The sequence below is a fragment of the Diospyros lotus genome, chromosome 6 (assembly GCF_014633365.1).
Source record: "Diospyros lotus cultivar Yz01 chromosome 6, ASM1463336v1, whole genome shotgun sequence".
NCBI classification, from domain to species: domain Eukaryota; kingdom Viridiplantae; phylum Streptophyta; class Magnoliopsida; order Ericales; family Ebenaceae; genus Diospyros; species Diospyros lotus.
The window spans coordinates 12394142-12416535 of record NC_068343.1 but is presented as its reverse complement, the minus strand read 5'-3'; the positions used below and the strand labels follow the sequence as shown (position 1 = coordinate 12416535).

At 35.5% G+C, this 22394-nt stretch overlaps 1 protein-coding gene across 2 annotated transcripts; it reads right to left on the bottom strand.

Annotated features, from left to right (window-relative positions):
* Nucleotides 1–1120: 1120 nt before the first annotated feature.
* On the bottom strand, nt 1121–21994 carry LOC127804106 (protein GRIP). Of its 2 annotated transcripts, XM_052340839.1 has the most exons (22): nt 21728–21990; nt 20914–21437; nt 20568–20683; nt 14812–14981; nt 13668–13761; nt 11581–11667; nt 11389–11469; nt 11010–11135; nt 8370–8478; nt 8216–8295; nt 6110–6238; nt 5900–6000; nt 5610–5743; nt 5402–5499; nt 5205–5324; nt 5041–5068; nt 4868–4926; nt 2770–2841; nt 2640–2687; nt 2128–2233; nt 1927–1985; nt 1121–1629 (listed from the first exon to the last, which is right to left on the bottom strand). In XM_052340839.1, the coding sequence occupies exons 2-22, from the start codon at nt 21371–21373 to the stop codon at nt 1519–1521; spliced, it is 2388 nt and encodes a 795-aa protein (XP_052196799.1). In that variant the 5' UTR covers nt 21374–21437; nt 21728–21990; the 3' UTR covers nt 1121–1518. The 2 variants fall into 2 exon arrangements, 1 of the variants encoding a protein (XP_052196799.1); XR_008023650.1 differs by lacking the exons at nt 1121–1629; nt 1927–1985; nt 5041–5068 and having other exon boundaries at nt 2133–2233; nt 21728–21994.
* Nucleotides 21995–22394: the final 400 nt, after the last annotated feature.

Below are 22394 nucleotides of genomic sequence, written 5' to 3'. Positions count from 1 at the left end.
ACTTGATGTGCTTTTGACGTAACAAAGATATATATATTTAAGGTGTAAATTCTTTTTTTCTTTTTTACTATGAAACCTTTACTTACTTCTTTAATAAAATAAAAAATAAAAAGATGACAAACTTTTAAGTTTCAAATTGCTTATATTAATAGAAGAAGGGAAACAAAAACTAGATTTTGCTTTTAGCACAACTTCACCATCCTCCACCAACCAGCCCTCTTTGTCACATTATTATTTTGAAAATGACACGAGGCAACTAAACATATGCTAAAGCTACGATCTTCTGGATCTCAAACTTGGCAGCATAGAGGTTGGGGACCTTACGGCACCCCATTTTTTGCATTTTGTTGAGAATTTTAAAGAGTAAAATAATAATATAAAAAATAAAATTAATATTTTTTTAATAGTTTAAAATTTTAAATTAGATCATGGTTTTAACCATTTAACATCGGAGGAGATAAAGATTTTGAATTTAAAATTTACTTATTAACTCAATATTTAAATTGTTACGTATGATTAGACTAATTATATAGTAAAAATTAATTGCACGTAAAATAAAATTAAACCTTGATGTAACAGTCTAAATTTTTAAATGAGACTATGATAAAAATTCTAACACATTATGTTTTTGAAATTCTTTGTACGTCTTTGACCCGTTGTGGTAATTAAATAAATTAAGAAAACCCCTTAGAATTTGAAAGTGCCTAACTGGACTAAGTTAAGCCAACAATCAAAACCTCCACGTCAGTGATGACAAAGAAAAGTCAATTAGGAGGAGCAAAAGGCCAAAAGCCATTCGTCATTCGAAAAGAAGCTTTGGTAATGGTAGCCATTTCTTCATCGTTTCGTTTTCAGGCTGCCCGCCCAAAGCCAAGGCCAACGCCAATTATCAACACATCCACGAGGGCAGGGGTGTGTTTGGGGTTCAGGGTACCTGCCCCAGCAGATAATACTACAAATACAATACACATTGATTATGCAGCTTTTCATACTTTCTACTACTACTCCCACCACCACCCTCTTGTTCTTGCACAACTGTGGTGGGTTTGATCAAACTTTTTTGTAGGTGACATTTATTTAGTGCTCATAGTTGAGAACAAATCCAATGTAGCTACTAATATGCAAATGGAGATCCTTTAGGCTTCAATCCCCGTAATGATTGGATATTAACGGTAAGAAACTACAAGAAATTTCATTACAACAAATTCAAACGAGCCGCTTTTTCTTTTTTTTTTTTCACCTGAAGCCAAATTTCACTGGAAAAATAAAAAGGGAAAACAGAAAAACCTCTATGACGCCTTTACAGTGCTCCCAGACAGCAACTCAAAATCTTGTCATACTGCCAACTCAAAACCCCTCTATGACAAATATCTCAACAATGTCTCAACTATAATATAAGCTTATTGTTACAGAAAGAATACAGTGACACCTATATCTTGGGCTTTCAGCATCTGGGCAATTAGCCAAATGTTGTTGCAGCTTGTAGAAGTATGTTCTCCTTCACCTTTGTTTCTGCCGTCAAGAAAATGAAAATCTAGGAAAAAGAGAGAAACCAGATCCTGAAGCATCACTTGGTGTGCTCGGTGGGACATCAGTTAAATTGCGGTAAGCTTGTTGACATTTCTGCATCTGCATGTCCAAATATTCAGTTGAGGCAGTCAGTAACTGTTGCCAAGTATTATTGTCAAATATTCTTGCACCCTTGGCCTAAAATATAGAACACCATATAACAATCACCAGGGAATCACAGGCTCAAAAATAAATGGACCCTTTTCATTCCCACGTTCAGAATTCTTTTCACAAAGCACAATTAATTGCACCATGGATCAGTTAATAACAACTAATCATAATTGAAATCTGCAAGTTGCAACAGTACGGCACTGTTGAGGGAAATAAATTGAGAGAGAGAGAGAGAGAGAGGTTTACCTCTTCAGGACTGAATTGAAGAAGCATCCCAACCACAGGTAGCAGAGCCTCCACTTCACCTGTTCAAATAAAGTACACAATTGTAAAATTTTTATTTTTCTGGAAGGGAAGTTAATCATTTTCCTTGTGCCAGATGGAAGTTCTGATTGAAGAAATCAAACTTTTAGCTTCACATTTACACAAAAGCCATTTCATATCTACCTGTTTCAAGAAGCTTTAGTATTACGTTCTTAAGATATGTCATATCTACCCCTTCTCTCTTCTGCGTTCTTTCCATGTTCCTGAACTCTTCCTTCAGCATGGCTTCCTGTCCACATGAAATGAGACAAAAGGTGAAGGACATTAAGGTATGCGATCCATACTCCACCCCTCCCCCAAAATACACACACACACACACACTACCATCTATACTCTAGTACATAATGATGAGCAAAAACTACTTGACTCCTAGACATTCACAAGGGATAGGTACATTGATGGCAGTAAATCAATTTTTCACGTAATTGGTATAGTCATCTGTCTTGAAAAGGGGGAAAAAAGAAATAATGATCAAAGATATTTTGAAAAATATATAGAGCTCTTGTGGCAACAGAAAAAAGGGTAAAAGCATCCTGATAGATGATGCCCATGTAAGATAAAAATAGATAGCTCAAAACATGAAAAAGCCTATGAAACATCCATCATGGAATTATGTTTAAAATACACCTGGTTACCTGTTGGCTGTGAAGACGATTTTCACGTTCAAGCTCCTCAATTTCCTCCTGATATAAAATACATTAAAGTTCATGTGGTGGAAGATGAGTACAAAAGGAAACTATATATACAAATACTGAAACAACTTACTTGAAGTGCAAGTATGTGCCGCTGTGATTGTGCTAGCTCTTCCTCCCTTTGAGCTTGTTGCCTTGCCAAAAGCTGAAAACAGAAAGATGAGAAGGAATTAGGTGGGAATTTTTTTTTTTATCTACTCAGCACAGAAGAAATTGTGATTCCAAATACAAAAAAACCAGAAAAAATTTCATAGCATTTTAGCTTTAGAATTTCTCAGAACATTCACCACAATGCAGTAGATGTTCAACAGATTGCACAGGATATATATTATGATTAAATCAACCTCATTTGTCCTTTATGCTTCTACATCAATTGTCTCTTTTATGCTCCCACTCAATTTATTCATTATAGTGATTGCAGAACTAATTACACTGCCCCCATTAACACCTCCAGGAAATCCCATTCCCTTCAGACAACCATGATTCTAATCCACAAAAGCTTTGCTTGGTATTCCCAGCAACAACTCAAGACAGTTTGTGCTGACCAGCTTCAGCTACAATTGCAGCACGCACAAAACCTCATAATAACAAGAGAACATTGAACATCATTGTTTTCTGAGTAGTACTTGCCACAGGGGAAGTGGATGAAGGAGCACGGTTAGAAAAGGTGACCAAGATCTACCTAAGACTAAAGCATTTTGCAAGTTGGACTATAAGAGGGAAAACTGAAAATACAACATTGAAGGTAATAACAAGATGTTTCTCTTGTCTCAATCACACACTCATTTATTGTTTTGGTAACAGGTCAGTGGTTGCAAATATCGATTCTTTAGATTGTTTTATTTATTGATAACAACTAAATCAGTAATTCCGTTTTTTTTCCCTTATTTATAAATGACCAGGGGTATCCCTCCCCTTCCATGGGACTAATCCCCTGTGACCCCAAACCACCACCAGAACCAGAAGAATACTCAGTTTTTTCCTTATATGTGTATCAACTATGTTTTCTCTCCAGAAGTTTAAAGTGTTAGATTTGTGATGTTCTGATTATAAGTTCATCCAATGTCTGTTAGCAATTAAGTGGTAGTTTTTATTTAGATAATTGTAGTCATTCATTTCTAACTTCTTCATATTACCAGGTAACCCTGTTTTCAGCAGGACTATTCCTCATGACCACTTACCCAACCTATCAGAACCAGGGGAAGAAACTTGGGTTTGCCAGATATATATTACTAAGGGGCCGCTTAGTTGTGGAAAATGAATTCCATTTTTCTATCTCCAATTTTCTATAAAATTTCTAGTTTTCATTTTCTATAGAAAATTTGAAAAATTCATTCAGATGTTAGAAATACAGAAAACTAATTTCCAATTTATAAAATTAGAACATATGTTTAAAAAAGGATAAATGCTTTAATTTCTTTGTGTAAAATTGTGTTAGGGAAGGAGATGGAGATGATTTGGGAAAACTTTTAGAAAACTGCATTATCCAAATCTCAAATTAATAAGGAAAACTTAGAAAACTCATTTTAGGAATTTTCCAGGTTCAGTTCAATTTTGGGAAACCACGTTCCAGATCTCCATTGTCCATTTGGAAAATTTTTGCATTTGAACAAGTTTTCAAATTTTCTGTTTTTTGTGGAGTAATTTTCTGGAAAACTGGGGTTCTGTTCCACAACTAAACAGCCCCTAAATATTATCCTCTGAAGATTAAAGTTATTTCTGCATTTCTCATGCTGTTCAAGATTTGTTTTCAACATGGATTTTACTACTGAGAAAAAAATGCTTTGATAATAACGATGACAACAATTTTCTTGACCCCGTATGAAACATGTTCCCTGGTTTAAAAAGACTGCTACTGAACATTGTTTACAAACTTAAATAAAGCATGTATAAACGTTCATTAAGGTACAATCCAGAGAAGTTTCAAGGAAAATAGATTCATTAAGATGAATAATGAATAAATTAGTTTTAAAACTGAACTAGCCAACTTCTACCATCCCCAGCATAGTTAGGATAAGGTGCAATTAATGATGATGAAGACTGAATTAGCAAACTTTCAACACCAACTTAAAACTGCACTCTAATGAAGCCATCATATCAGTACCTGACCATCTTATAAATGAGTTAAAACAATTAAAAGTTGAAAAACATCAGGTTGAATATTTCTGTACCAGAATCTGCTGCTCTGCTGCTGAGGTGCTTGAATAAGCCAAATCATATTTCTGAAGGGCTGAAATTACCAATATGGGAAAGAGCATTAAAAATACAACAGTGAATTAGCCAAATTAATTTTGTTAAGTTCTAACTAAGACACTGGCAAATGTGACTGGAATAGTCATAATACCTGTGCCATAATTATCATTTGGATCAGCCTGAGATTATTCACCATATTGTTAGGATGAAGTAGAAATAATGTGAAAAATTTCATTGCAAAGTTCAAGAAACAGGGCAACGTTTACATGACAGTGACTGTAAGAGTGTGTGTGCATGAGAGAGAGGAGGGAATACCTGTGGTCTCAGCTCTACTGTCTTATGCAGTTTCTTATTCTCATTTATAAGTCTAGAGATCTCATTGTCCTTCTCCTCGATCATTTTATCAGCAAGATCACGAAATGAATCATGCTCTTCCTACAAGGCAAAAAGATCTACTTAACACAGGAAGATAAGTTCTCAACTACGGTAAGGAAAAATAATAAGCATGATACCTTTAACTTTTTGTACAATAGTTTAAAGTCTTCTAGTTCTTTTTGTAGATCTGGACTTGGGGACACTTCCTTCTGAACTTTCATTGCTTCACACCTCACTGTATGATTATTCATTAAAAGGACATCTTATTCCAATGCTCAAACAATAAGAAGCCACACAGAAGAAATGGAAATAGTATGAAAATAGAATGCTTTTATGATTGAGTACATTGCCAAGTTTCCTCCAAATTTTGGAGGTTTATTTCCCATTTTTCTTTCTCAGATTGGTGGCGAGCATTAGCAGAATTAAGTTTTGTTTCCATGCTCTCTATTTGCTGCTTTGCAGTGCTAAGAGCTGCATCTCTGAAATGAAATGAAGTCATAGAACATCAGAGAAAATTACTTTGCACTTCCCTAACCAAAAACATTTTTCATTTAAAGAATAAGAACAACATCAATTTTGCATATAATGAAAACATAAATTAATTATAGTGACATGAGTTTTCAGAGTTGTCTTACCTTGCAGCAAGTTCCTTATCAAAATTAACAACAGCATCCTGAAGATCTTTAAGGGCCTTATCTCTTTCAGCAGATACTGACATTAATTCTTTCTCAGCCTCCTAAAGAACAGAAGAAACACTGTAAGTAAACAAAAAAACACACTAATGAATCAGTACAAGCCGTTCTCCATAATAAATTTATATGATATCAGTAACAGGAAACATGTACTTTTAATGCTTCCTCTTGTGCTTTGAGAATTTCATTGTCCTTAGCAGCAGCTAGTTCTGCATCCTTTCTCTGTAAAAGTGTATGAGCTCGAACCTTGTAAGAAGCAAATTCAGTTTCAAGGCGGTTGATCTGCACAACATAAATTGGCAGGACAGATGTAAGGGAGGCAAAATATTAGAACATGAAAAACAGGAAAAGAGAGAAGCAAAACAGCAGCATGATTAAGTATCATCAATGTCTGCTATAGCATCAGGTGGATATCCACAGGGGGTGGCTTGAGCTTGTGAACTGGAAGAAAGAAGGCTTGGCACAGAGGGGTTTGCTCAACCAACAAATTGTCAGAAAAGGATTACTAATATTACTTGCAGACAAACTGTGGGATCAGAACAATGCATTATTATCTTGAATTGGATCCAACACTAGGATGTCTGTCTTGGAAGATTCTCTTTAAATCAGAGCAGAAGGTGGCCTGGAGGCAAAAGTCACTACCAGGGCTCATCACTAGGATCTGAGGCCAGTTCAGAACTTCAGATAAAATTTTAAACTAATCCTAGGTTTTACAAGTCTCAATTTCCAAAACCTCCAACCTACTACCACATAGAAGCTCAGCATTCGGACACTCAAAAGTCAGAATATTGAAACTTGATCTAAATTGTCAAAACTAATTTTGGAGAAAATACTGAAGACTAAGAAGCAGGGAAACCTGACTCAGATATGACATTATATTTACACAACAACAAGACAAAAAAAGAAGAAGAGAGAAAACAAAGAAAATATTCATTCCTGTATCAAAATAATAACAAATTATTCATAAATACATTTATACTAAGAACTTATATACTTGAAAAGTGTGAAAAAAATGTTCTTACATGATTTAGAAATTATTATTCAAAAAATAAATTGGAAATTTTTGGATGTAGTATTTCTAAAACTAAGGAAAAAAAGGAGGATTAATGGGTACATGTCCACATTGCATTTGCTTTATGATTTTAAGCTATTTTTCCAGAGCATGTGTGATTCATGCCTGTCTAGCCATGGACACTCATGTATAAGTGATGGATGCATTTATTTCCCAGTTCCTAAAGCTTGTCCAGTACCATACATGTGCCAAGGAGTGTGCCACACATGTAACAAGCACAAAAGCTCTTCTTAGAAGTAACCTTTGCTTCTTAAATTATATAACAGAAGAAACTACAGTGAAAAAGAAGATTTGTGTAAGAGATTGGTAAGACAAAAACTGAAGTTCTTAAGTGGTTGGAACTTGGAGAAAGGGGCGAAGAATTGTAAGGGAGAGAAATTTTGGGAAAATATTATTTCTTCTTCTTGAAAAGGAAGGAAAATACCTTTCCCTTGTTTGCAATATACAATAAAGTGAAACGAACCAATAGGATAACTATTATATTATGGAGAGGAAAGATAATATTTAGGAAAGTTGGAAGAAAAATCATTTTCACTTGTTTTGGCTTTCCCTCCCTCTACCTAGGAATCAAAAAGAAGGAAAATATATAATTGTGTGTGTAAAAGATTTCATTTCTTTGCCTTTCTACCTCAATTTCTAAACACATGGTAATTTGTTGCCAGACATAAGGATGTAAGGAGTCTTTCATTCCAAGAAAGAGGATTACAGCTCTTTTCAGATAAAACAATGTGATAGAATGAATTGCTACAGATGGACCATGTGCATTGTGATCCTTGAGAAATTGTGCACATTTCGATCACAATATTCCAACCCTAACAGGAGGAGAATGTTATTATCTAGTTTCTGGAATGCTGTGGGAGACATATTGGTCATAAGTGTCCTCTGATAGGGTTATTTATGACAAGTGCAAATGGTGGGAAAAACTCTGGTGACAAGAAAGAGAGAGAGGTCATGAATCCATATAAGGGCATCCTCTACACCTCAGAAAAGAACAAGGCTCCTTGCCAATAATCATCACATATACTTGGAGGCCAGATATTTAGGATATGATTAAATATCTTATGGTTATAAAAAATATTTCAAATTGAGGGGAAAATTGTAAACCTTAGCCAAAATAGAAATATTCCTAGACCCATCAATAATCAAAGCCATCACAAAGAATAATTAATTTGTTGCCTTCATTTTACCTCCTCTTTCGCAGCCTTAAGCTCAGCATCTCTTGTACTTAGAAGCTGAGCTTGCACAGACAATTCTAGTTCCAGCTGACCTGCAAGTAACTATATATGAGAAAATTAAGTTCACAGAAACAACAGATAGCTTCAACAAAGGGCATAAAAGTACTTCTCAGTTTAGCTGCTTCAATTTCAGCATGTATGCAGGTACTTTCAGCTTTCTCCAATTTTGTTTTGAGTGCTTGGGTTGTAGCTTCCCAACTCTCCTTTTCTTTGTCCTGAATTCATCAATAACTTCAGGGAAAAAAAACTAAAACGTGTAGATAAAGAACAGCTAACACCTTGAAAAACAGATGCATGTTCAGATCAAATTAATTCAAGGTAAGGATTTTGTTAAGTGCAAATTATTTTTGAAAAAGAGGAACTGAAGAGAACCACACCAAAACCCCTCTTGGGGATGGAAGAAGCATGCTCTATTTGAAGAGGAACAATTCTTGTTCCTCAAAAGGCTAAACTCTCCCAATTTTTTAAAGCGCCTAGGAAGAATTAGCTCAATTGATTCTAATTCCACCCTTGTGTTCCTAAACAAAGGAACCAGAAAACGTAAAGGACTATTAAAAGCCAAGAATCCATGTACTCCAGCCGACGTGGAGAGCAAGGTGGGTACACCAAATAGGGACCCAACGACAGGTATTTTTCTGTAAAGAGGATAACAGAGAGATATAATTTAAATCTCATGATAATTCTCAGATTTTCACATTACAATGTCCTAAGCAATGTTTAAGGGTTTCTTACCAAGTTTTCTTTGGTATTTTCCACCTTTTTGCTACAAAAATTTTTCACTTTATTTACTCGCCTTACAGGGCTGTCTACTGATTTTCTTCTTACATGTCTAAACTATCTTAATTGTTTCTCACACACCTTATCTTCAATAGAAGCCATTCCAAAATTATTACATAAAATCTTGTTTCAAATAATGCCTTTACTTATATGGTTGATCCATCGTAATCCTCATCATAGCTACATTCATATTTTACACATGTTAGCACTTAATTACCATCATTTTGAGCCATTAAAGAAACAAGAGTTTTAAAACCATCTGATAAAACTTCATTTTAACTTCAAAAGGATTTTACGATCACATGAAATACTTGATGCACTTCTCCAATTTAACCATCCCGCTTTGATTCTATGAGTAAGCCTTGTGTTTTCATATTATACTTGTTGGTTTCACCATGTCAACTAAGTGATGAAACACAACTATATCAATTATCTTCATTCACCACCATCTCATGAAACTTCTCCATATGAAGATGATGTTGAAACTTCATTTCATCATTACTCTGCTAGGGGATATTATCCACTGCCGGTCCCAAGCCCGGATAAAGGAGGAGGGTTGCGTTAGGTAGCCGACAGCCAGCGTAAAACTTAGTCGGATTCAAATATGAATTCTAGACAAACTATCTGTTAGGATGTAACCCACATAGAAGTCTAGAATTCATGTAGCCAACCCCACATAGTGGGATAACGACTGGATATGTTATTGTTGTTGCTTTGATTCTATGAGTAACATCCTCACTAATGACCTAATGACCATTTCTGAGATATATAAGCTAATATTTTCTAGGAATTAACTTGAGCTTTAAGTTTAACCATAACATCAGTCACACTTCTATTTTTACTAAACTTACATTCCATAAATTTGCTTTTGAACTTGCTCAACTTGAAACCTTTTGATTCTAAGCTGTTCCCCCATAATTCAAGCTTAATATTTATGCCGTCTTCTATTTCATCCACCAAGAAAATATCATATGCAAATAACATACACTAAGGTAACCTCTTGGATAGGCTTTATAAGTTGATCCATCACAAGAGCAAAGAGGTAAGAGCTCAACATAGATCCTTATGTGATCGATTGTAATGGGAAAAGCCATAGGACCCTACAAGTCCTAACACATTACAATTTCTACAGATTAAAAGTTCATTTTAATGTTCATAGTCATACACCAAAAGAAAGAAGGGAAGACATTTTTATTTGCTAAAAAGATCCTGTAGGAAGGTATCAACTACAGAAGATTCAATGTTCAAGGTAGCAAAGTGCACAAAGGGGGAACCAGTAAGGCAATAGACATGAATAACAATGGACATGACAGAAATTATAGTGCATCCGGAGAAAAAAAAGGGCATCATTTCTTGTTTCTTGAATAGCCTTTTGATGAATCTGGTACAATATGTGCATGATATGAGGTACAATAACCACATTGAAGTAAAAGAATTACAATTTCCAATGAAGCAAGGAAAATTATAGACAGCAAAAATGGCCAGCTCCTACTCTTAGCCAGCAAATTTTAGCTTAACAGACTTCTGAAGGCAAATCTTTATAACTATAGGTTTACATATTTACCACATGAAATGTGCTCGACAACTAGCATAGTTCGTGAATATCAGTCATGTAAGTGAGTGCTCATAGAAATTTGCTACTTAATAAAGGTAACGAATGATCCTAAGTTAAAAGGTAAAATAAGGTTACTGAAAAAAGTCACTAAGGTTAGCATTTGAAGGTTAGAGCAGAAATGGTGTTTCCTTCTACATGAAGGCGTTTAAATAAAGATTGGAATATAAAAACATAGTTTCCTAGCAGCCAGAACTTAATCTCTCAATTAACAATTTTTATGCTGTTTCACCATATAAAGATCACAGTTTGCTACCAAAATCAGCTCTTAAAAATTAACGGGAATCTGACAAAGTAGGATAATTCATACAAGTGAAGAAGATCATAGTAAATTGCTGAAATGAATCCAACTCGTACATGCTCATTTTTCATGTGCACAAGATCGCCCTTTACAGTTTCTATAGCAGCTTTAAGCCGTACTGCTTTACCACTTGAAGCTGCATCCATCTCTGCAATCTTAGACTCTTTCTCAGCAATCACACCCTGAAGTAATCATCTCAAAATTTGGAAAGATCCAATAGAAATCATTAATAAAAAAGAATGAGATGAACAAAATGTCATAAAGTGAAAGGGTAGAAAAGGCAGTACACAAGAATAAATAAAGAACAAAGAAGGAAGTGATTGTTTCAGCAAGAAGAAGAAACAATTCACTGCTACCCAGTTCCATTTTTTTTAGGGTAAACTTCTCCGTTCCTTATTATCAAACAATAATCCACCTACAACAATTCAATCATACCTGTAAAAAGGAAATGGTTTCAGTTGCTTTGCTTCTATCAGCTAATGCATCAGCTAGTTGGGCTTCCAAACTCTCTAATTGCTGGAAGGAAACAGAAAGCAGGACATAATGTACATTTTTTTGCAAATGTGATAATGGAGAGAACCGCAGAATGTGAAATTTCATCTTTGATGCATCTGCATGCAGATTTACCTTCTGGTGCTTAGCTGAGAGCTCGGATACTGCAGCTTGTTTTTTCTCATCTGCCATTTTCAGTAAACCTTGAATGTCTTCCAGCATCTGCAAATATACAAGTTAATAAAGGCCTAGGAAAAGTGTCAAGAGGCTCCACGTTGCCTTCAAGTACACAAGAATTAATGCATTCTAGGACACCACATGACAGTCAATGGTGAATTATATATCTTACATGTATGCATAAAAAAAACTCACATTCTACACAACAAGTGGAATAAAAAAAAGTCTTAGTACGTAGATTAGAAAAATTTATTGGCAAATTTTTTTGAATTTAGTTGGAATTCATAAATTTGGAAAGTTTATACGAGTGAGGTCTTAAAATATACATCTACACTGTTTCTATTTTATAATTGATTTTCAACTTATTCTAAGTAATGGATATGCAAGATCAATGGATATGGCTGTCTCCGTGTCCAGAAAATAATTGACTGTAAAAAAAATTAAAAAAATAATAGTCTGATGAGTGTCAATGTCTGACATGAAAATCCAACAAACCATGGAAAGAAAAGAACAGAAAGACAAGGATGGAAAGAAGAGAAATATGAGTAGAATAGCATGATCAGAAGGAAAACTGAGGGAGAAAAAAGAAATAGGGAAAAACAAGAAGAAGAAAGGAGAAGAAAATCGAGAGGAAATAGAGAAGAGAAAGAGAATATCACAAAAGAAGAAATGAAGAGAAGATGTAGAGGTCCAAGAAAGACAACAGGAAGAGAGGGAAGAAGTAAAAGGAGGGTGAGAGGATTAACACACACACAGCGAGAGAGAGAGAGAGAGAGAGAGAGAGAGAGAGAATTTGTCACATTATTCAGTAATGCAATCAATATTGTGCCAAATTTAAAACTACCTTGCAATCAAGCTGTATATGTGAATGCACGACCATGTCCAACTAGGAGTCAAAATATTAGGAAATTAAAATAGAATACGTGTAATTATTCAAATCCTACCAAAATTAAATCACCTAAAGCAACCTTCTCAATTTGCCTTGGTAAATTCCATCATTGAGAATGACCTTTTCTTCCAATGGACATTCAAAAAAATCTCTTATCAAGTTGTTCTTTTACAAATAAATCCCCAAACAAGTTTAACGTCATTCAATAGGTCATGTTTTCTTTCTGGAGATGTTAAAGTGGTAAGAAGGGTGGTAATGCTATCCATTACATATTAGGACAGCTCAAAAGGAAAAAGAACCGGTCATCTTAACAAGATTGAAATACATAACAATATTAAGCAAAGAAACAAATGGTTGAAATGAAAACTCAAAAGCTAGGAGAACATTTATACAAGTTAGGATAAAGAAGAAGTTCAGAAAAGCACCCCCCCCCCCCCCCCCCCCCCAAAAAAAAAAGAAAAAAAAAAAAAAAAACACCCCTTCTCAGTGTAAGTAATATTTATTAACAAGTCAGGAGTACAGAAGCCTGTTTTGTCGCTACTTTATATTTGCTGCCTTACAGAAAAGATATTCTGAAAGAACATATTTTCCATTTTATGAACATACATGCTAACATCATCCTCCACAGGAAAAGAAAAAAAGGATATTTTTCCTTCTTACAAGCATATACAGATCATAACTTGCACCAAAATAGTAAGAGCATGCAACGCAAGCATATCAAGTCCCTAAAACATGTTGAATAACAACATAAGCAAACAACTGACAGGTTTTCTAGTGTCAAATGCTTAGAAAGAAGTCTCAAATCAATCACACAAATGTAAAGTTATGGAAGCAAGTGCTTCCCTTCCATGATGCCTAGGCACTCAAGTGCCCCACTGAAGCACCCAACCAGCTCCCCTGTCGGGGTGAAGAAGGCAACTTCTTCTTTAGGAAGTGGAAGCATCATTTCAGTTTTCAATTTTTTTCATTCTTTGGTATTGCAGGTGCATTGTAGGGGTGTTTTGTGCAATTTGCATATAGATTGTACCAGTGATTCCTGTAGCTTGTTTCTTAGAAGAGAAATTATTACATTATGAAATAAAAAAACAATATCAGTCACAAGGATTTAGAAGTGACAGGAATACATGGTAATAAAATTTATTGCCGAGTGTTGTACCTGATCTTTCTCCAAAAGGGACTGCTGTAAAGACTCAAGAGCATTTTCTTTGGGTTCCAATGAACGGCGCAGTTCTTCAATTTTATCTCGCAGCCTGCATACCAAGACATTGCTGTCAATTATAATGACAACTAGCAGAAACTGCAATTCTTAGAAACAAAACTTGAAAACTGTTATAGCACATGAGTACATTAAATAAGTCATGACATTTAAAAAGTACTGTACAATTTTTCATCATCAATCTTTTCAGTGTGGAACCAATTATTTTCCCTCAAGAGTGCTGTGCAGGTGCGTTTGCTCAAATCAGGGAAATTGGAAATACAAAAATATAAAGCAAATTTCATTTTGCATTGCACATGGAGAAGATATTGACCAAGAGATGATGGATAGGAACTAAAAGATATATACATACAAAAAACACAAAGCTTCAATACACTACCTCATGGTTCTACAACCATGAAGTAAAATACAACAAGAAAGTTAACAGAGACAACGGAGTGGAGCATTTCCATTAAGATAACAAAGTCATTACGCACTATGTTACCTGGAAAGCAAATCATTCCACCATGTGGAATGGGAAGCTAATGGCAGTATTCCAGGTGTTCTAAAATTTGTTATAATAAAGTTAGACTTATTATATATATTACTACAAAAATCCAAAGTACTTCACAATTTTTTTCCTTTTTCCCTCAAGAATTAGGCATCCAATAAAATGATACATGTAGTCTTTTACTTTTTTTCAAATTATAAAGTAAAAGAGTGCACTTCTCCAAACATAATGGTCAATTTTTCAAAATCTTGTCCTACCAAAACTCTACTTTCCCTATGTCTCAATTCCTTGATTTTCCCTCCTAGTAAAGCTTTTAAGGGAAATAATACATAAGAGACTGGGATTGATTTGGATCATAAATTTACCTGGAAGACAGAGACTTTCATAAATTGCTAGGGTGGTAGTAGCAAATTTCTGGAGACAGATTATGCAACTCAATGGATACTAGTAACTATAAAATGGTACAAACAAGCATAATCAAGCGAAAAATAAATAGAAAAATTGGAGGGCGAGGGAGTGACAATTAAGTCACTGAGGGAAGTCGTTTCTGATTCAAGTAAATCAGGTATAAATGCCACTATTTGGTGAGCATACTTATTATTTGCACTTCGTAATTGTTGCCTGTCAGCATCCATGGCTTTCAATGCTTCATTTGCTTGTTGCCGAGTGCGCTCCATCTCGTGCTGCAATGCTGATTGTTGATATGATGCTTGCTCAGTTTTTTCCTTCAACTCACGAAACTGGGCCTCGAGATCATCTTTTTCCTGAAAATGGTTATCCCCCCCAAAATAGTTGAAATTAAATTATAAAGAAAGCACATATTTCTTCCAAATATTGCAAAATAACCTAAGTTCAGTGAAATAAAGTTGGCATGTCATTAGAACATTAAATGCGACCTTTATTCTTGAAATTTATATTCTGATGCCTGGAAACTCCAATTTTCCTTATAAGACTTGATCATTTGAACCCAGCATTTAGTCAGGACTTCATATTTAGTAGAATTAGGATTCCAGTTCTTAGTAGAATTCGAGCTGATTCACAAAGGGGTCATGTTGAATTTAATATCGGAAAATAAGCAAAATTAGATGATTTGGTGATGTAAGAAAAAGACCAATGGAGGTTTCTTCTAAAAGAGTTGATAGAATGGACCAAGAATCCAGCAAAAGAGGTGGGAAGACCAAGAAAAACTTGGTGTAAGACATATAGGTATGATATTAGTTATAAGGGCCTTATAGAAGATAAGACCATAGATAGAAATGACTAGCAAGCACGAATTCATGTAGCTGGAAGGCTTGGTATGTTGTTTTTTTTAAGTTATGATTTGACTTAGAGTGGAGCAGTTTCCTTGGGATCTGTTTCTTAATTGCAAGCTTGTTATGCTAGTTCTTCTAAAATTTTAAAATGGGTTAGACCAAATACACACCATTGATATACCACCAACTGTAGTTTTAGGTCTACATAAAACATTGAGGTCCTTGCTAGATACAAAGGCCATGCTACTCCCAAATAAGCCTTTTGTCAACCCCTACACCAAACCCAATCTAGAGCCTGTTGCTCTATTACCAGTGCCCTTCACCTCAACACACGAAAGCAGAATTGATGCTATTTTAGGTGAACAGATTGTTTTCTCCAGAGACAGAAATTTACCACTTTCATGTTTGTTGGGTAAATCATTCAGAATCAGACTGCGGATGATTATTAGAGAGAAATAGCAACAAATTGATCCAGTTTCATAGCAGTTCTACAGGCATTGTTAAGATATTTAGCAGCCTGATAACAGATTTAGACCACCATTTACCTAGGTAAAAAGCAAGCAGCAGAAGAAGACTAATCAAACCACTCACTTTATGGTTGGGTGATTAAGTGATTCAAAATCAGTAAAACTCGAGCATGAGTTTTCTCTGAGGGGGAAATATATAGGGATAAAGAAAGGAAGTTTTATTCTGGGAGAAGGAAAAGAGGAAGCAGAAATCAGCACTATGACCTAGCATAATTCAAAAAAATAAAATTAGGATTATGTTTATATTTTATTTTAATTTTTTGTATTTCTGGAAATATAATTGTAGTAAGATTAGAATTCTAGTATTCAGCATGATTAAATTTGTTTGTTCATAAAACATAAACAAGCAAGAGGAAAAACACATTTTTTATTGATACTGAATATATAGAATTTTCTCAGCTTCTCTCTCTCTCTCTCTCTCTCTCAACACATAGAGTTTCTTCTCTTCCCTGCTTCTTCACTGGTTATCTTCTCATCTCTTCTGTCCAAATTTATTCTTCTTCCTTTTCTTCATCCTCCTATCGAATTTCTTCTTGCCCTCTGTTTTGCATCAGTAGAAGCCTTAGATCTTGCCCAGGGCCTTCTAATTGTGAAAATATGGGGTTAAGGGACAAGGGGTTTTATATAGGTTACTAATGGATGCTGGATGGATAATTGGCTAGTACCTATATTCTACCAGCTTTCTTCTTGCTCACAAGTTGAAGTCCTTTAAAGAGGACTGGTGGAAGTGGCATGGAAAGGTGTTTGGCTAGGTAATTGTGAAGGTTGATACGATGTTGGACAATATAAAGTTACTGGATGAGAAAGCCAGAGACTCATTGCCAGAATCCAAGCAGGTCGTAAGATATCATAGGAGACTAGAAGTGGTAGGCTTCTTCTCAAAACAGTTAGTTATGGGAGAAGTCAAGGACATTATGCATTACAAAAGGAGAAAGGAATTCTAAATCTTTTATTAAGATGTGTAACTATCATTGAAGAGAGCAATCATATTGGGAGATCGGTTGTTCGTAGAAGGTGGTGTGATGCAGAACAAGAAGAAAATAGAGAAAGATTAAAAGGAAAGAGAAAGAAGTAAGGAAAGAAGAAGCAACCAGCAGGAGTGAGAAAGAGAGAGATCAACAATTGTATTCAATATCAATCAAAGGGTTTTATTGTTGATTACATCTTAAGCCTATTTATAGGCTAAAATCCAATCCTAACAAAACACAATTAACTTAACTACAATTACCTCAAAATAAAATAATTAAAAGATAAACCTGAAGTAAAATAATATCAATAACTAAATATCTTATAATAATTACCCTAGCTATAATTATTCTAACAAAATAAATAAAAGTCATAAAAATTTAAAATCTAAATCTAAATCACAAAATTAAAATAATCCAAACATTACCTAATACCAAACATTAAAATTTAATAATCCTAATTTCTCATCAAGATGAATATAGAGGAAGAGATATGTAGGAATATGTTGGAGATCTATACGAAGATTAAGGCAAAGGTGGAGCAGTGGAGACCTTTGTCTCCACATTTGGATTTTAAAGTTGGTTCTAAAAGTGCATGGGAACTAATTAGATAGGCCTTTTCAACGATAGAGGTGATAGTTTCCAAGCACAGTATGAGCTGAGTTACGGGGCTTAGCCTATTAGATGATATTTTGTCAGCATTGTTGGGGTATTTGTAAGGGAGGAATGGATGCCATGGATGTAGACATTTTTTTTAGCATGACCAGCTTGTAAAGAGCCTTAGGGTGCGTTTGATTGCAAGTATGGAATTTGTATGGAAAGAAAATGTTTTCTAGGTAATTCAATTGCCTAGAATTATATTCCAGGGAAAATATCAATTGAAGGTGTTTGATTGACTTAATTTTTTACCTAGAAATTGTTATAATTTTCTAACTTTTAGTGTTTGATTGCAATTATTTTTCATAAAAATAATCACATATACACTAATCAATAATATACAAATTAATAATTAATTACAAAAATAAATTAAATATACATTTACAAAATATTCAAAAAAATAAATCAAACACAAATATATATACCCATTTTTGTTGCTGAGCAGAGAGCAACAAAGAGGAAGGAAATGTGTATGCATGTATATATATATATATATACATTGCAGCAGAGACTCAAACCCATTGCAACAGAGACCCATCTTCCTTGACTCAAACCCACTGCAACAGAGACCCATCTTCCTTGACTCAAACCCACTGCAACAGAGACCCATCTTCCTTTCCTTGCTGCAATGTGTATATATATATATATATATATATACATTTCTGCATGTAATCTGCTTTCATCTCCTTCCGCCCCCACTCGATGCAGCGCCTTTTCCGCTCTTATAAGAAGGCCGCCGCCCCACCTCCGCCTCCCGTCGCCGACCAGCCCCTCAAAGCCAAGGGAAAGACCAAGTTTTGGTCCATCCTCTCTCCAAGACACACTTTGACGCTCGCCTGGAAAACAAATTCTCTACCTCTCCATGGGAATTCATTTTCCAGCAAAAGTGAGAAAAGAGGGTCACGTGACCCTAAGTGAGAAAATTATTTCCATAGAAAATTTGGCCAATCAAACACTCTAAAAGTTGGAAATTAGGTAGAAAATGACCATTTTCCATAGAAAAAATGGCCAATCAAACAGACCCTTAATGTTTTCTTTACTGATCAATATCTCTAAGATGGTGCTGCGGAAAACCAACATTCATTTGTTGATTATTAGGGCTATTTTACTCTTTAGGAAAAATCACAATAAATTTTTACATAATTGCATTTTGATACCCTTGAATGGTACAATTTTACATTTTCCATGAATATGTACATATTTGTCACATGCGGAGACTTATTATCTGTTATTTTTAAAATTTGTCCTTAATGTTGTAATTGTTATTTCCTTTATTACTGTCATTGCTTATTGTAGTTGTTTCTTTAATTTTCAGCTGTAATAGTTTGTTACTGGGAGAATATTCTAGGGAGAGCCCTAGTGTATGGGCTAGAATAGGACAAAACCGGTTGTTATACCCGCTTGTAAGGGAGAATCTGCTATGGCAGCACCCATGTTAGGAGGTATATATATCCCTCCTAGACCTTCCAGGAAGGATATCGAGAGTATCATTGAAATTCAACATCTCTCTCTCTCTCTCTTTCTATCTCTCTGCTCCTCTCTGTTCTTTCTTCCCTCTTTTCTGCCTAACTTTTCTCTCTTCTACTGCTATTCACCGATTTATACTAAGTCAGTGAGGTAACCATTGTCACTAGCTGTGACAATATTCATGTAGAAAAATGACAATTTTATCAAGAATTTCAATCTTCATACTTCGACTGGAAATTTTTGAGGTAACTGGATGGTAATTCAAGATTTTGCAGCTTCCAAATACATTCCACCAATATGACTAAGTATTTAAATTTGTCTCAGACAGTTGAAGTCCTCTTTTCTTTCCTTTTGTAGCAAAATGGTTACTCCATCAATTGGGTGAGATATTAAAAAATTGTCCACATAAAGGAGAGGTCATTCATGAGCAAACAGCACTTCATCTAGATGCAAATCCTGCATCTATATAATATATATATACACATATAAGTTTTGAAAGAAAGAAAATCCTAGATGTAATATATTGGTTAAACAAGAGCACCAAATGCTTCCCATAACTGGATGAAACAAGCCCCCTAAAGATTTACCTGTGACTGCAACAGACCACTTCCTAAAGATTCAAGTACCAAAAAGGTATAATGTCACAACGCAATCTCACATACATATTTTACTACATTACTAGGTTTCATGAACCCAAGATTCACATTCAATTAACACTTCTGGGTGAGAACTCATGGCATTACAAGTGGCATTAGAGCCAAGCCGGGACCACTATTGAGTGAGTGTGACCCAGGAAAGGTGCTTGAGACTGCCGATATTGAGATGAGATTTTTGGCCTAGCAATGACTCCAAGTATTAAAGGAGGGGCATTAGAGACAAGCCGGGACCACTATCGAGTGAGTGTGATCCAGGAAAGGTGCTTGAGACTGCCGATATTGAGATGAGATTTTTGGCCTAGCAATGACTCCAAGTATTAAAGGAGGGGAGTAGTATTTTACCTGGCTAAAAAAAAGAGAGGAGTTTATCACAATCCAATTCCACATCTGTAGTTTGTTAGAGAAGCCTCGGGTATATTATTTGGTCCCATGAACTGAAGAGTAACCCTCAGCTAACACTTTTAGCTGAGGATGAGTGTGTAACTAGAAAACAAAAGCCACAAACCTACATTTAGTTCAAGAATCAATAATTAATACTACTGAATGTACATCACTGACAATGATAACAGAAAAGGGCATCCTCGGTACATGAGGCTCCCTTTTTGCAAGGGCCTGGGGATGGTCATTTTGCATGCAGTCTTACCCCTATTTTGCAAATATGTTGTTTCCACAACTTGAACCTATTACCGCTAGTAATAACAATAAAAGAAAAAAGGAAACTACTGAATGTGTATTACAACTTGATGAATCAAGATATGAAGACAATTTCAACTTGCCTCACGAAATGAAATCCCAACATCAAGAGAACCTAGAAATTAAATTTACCTTCTGAACATCTTGAATACGCTGTTTTGCTCGTTTGTGAAGCCTATTGAACTTGGAGTCAAGTTCTGAGTACTTCTCATCACGCTCTTTTATTTCGTGCTCCATCTTCTGTTGAGCTATGCACATAAACCGAGAATTGCATTTATAATAGGAAAGGCAAACAATGTCAAGACAATGATAGGAGTACAAAGTCGTACTGGAGTTTCCTGATAAATATATCCAGAACCCTTTTAAGACTCATAACGGGTCACAATCCAGAGCAGTAAGTTTACAGTTAAGAGTAACCATCACAAAATTAAAGTGCATCTAACATGTGTTAGATATTGGAAAAGGGATGAAATCTGACCTTCAGCAAGCTTGGTAGAAAGCTCCTGGGCTTTTGCATCTGCATCTGAGTATACAGCTCGAAGATGCTCCAAAGCCTTCTCTGCAGCACCTCGTGTTTGTTTTTCTTCCAAAAGTTCCCGACTTAAACACTCTATCTTATCTTGGAGCTCTTTCAAGTCTTCAGATCCCCAACCATCTTGCTTACTTGCCCCTATCGGTTGGTTAGACTCACCAGATTCTAGTTCCAGATTTTTCAAGCCTTCAAACTGGGAATTCAAATACTCCTTCTGGAAATTGAGTTCTACAACCATTTGTACAAGTTGGTCCTGAGCATCGCTAGTATACGGGGGCAACCCATTATCTGTGGAAATATTTTTACCACTTTCAGGGTTTGTGTCAATCAACTGTTTGTCAGGTTTTACACCATCTTCTGCACGATTTTCCAGCATTCCCCTAACCTCTGCCCCCCCTGACGACATTGTCTCGCTATTGCAAACCGCCCAATTTGTTCTATATATAAAGTCACCGCGCTGTGCCCATTAACTAAAAGGTGACAAATCACAGGATCAGAAAGATAGATTAAGAGAGACACGATCGAGCATGAATAGAATTAAATTGCTGAAGACAGTGTCCAACTGATGTATTAGTCTTGCAAAGACATCAAAGTTATTAATTGCCAAATAACTAACTGCCAACGAGACACAGAAAAACAATACTGAACTAAGAAATAAGTTTAGAGAACGAATCAAACTTAAGAAATTTCAGTCAACATATATGCACATTGAAGTAACGGAATCAAGATCTGGGAAATTATTTGACGTTTGGGAACCGACCGGCTGTTGGAGCTGACGCGATCAGGGAGTCGATCAAGCAGATCTGTGGAGTCGCGTAAGTAGATAAATTATGAATTTAATTGGGAGAAACGAAACCCTAGTCTGTAAATCCAATGGGAATAGTCACGAATTGCAGAGAGAGAGAGAGAGAGAGTGCGCGCGCGCGCGCGTGCGTGCGTCTGGGATTTGGGCTGGGCGGGGCGCGGGCTTGTAAGAGAAGCCGGCTCTCATCTCACGCCTAGCTTCTCATCTCTCATGTTCAATAACAGAGGGATCCCAACATTGCACGCTTCCGTTCCCGTTGTTGGACTGGAACTGAAATTTTCCAATTATGCGAAGGGTTTTTCCGTAAAATTGAATTCTAAGTATTTTTTCCGCTAGAAATAATTAAAATGTTCTTTCTTTCTTTCTGTCATTTTGGATTAATAAAAAAAAAAAATGGAAAACTGAATATTAATTATCTTCTCGTATATCTAGTAATAAATTAGCTCGCTGTTTCTATTAATATTAACAACAAATTATCCCACTGCCCCCAATCAGTCTCCTCCTTTTATCCTATCCCCACTGCAAGTTATTCCACCATCCCAATTGGTATTGTAATTTCCCTTCTCATAAAATTAAATTATCTACAGCATACGCAATTCCAAAAACTACATTAAATCTTTGC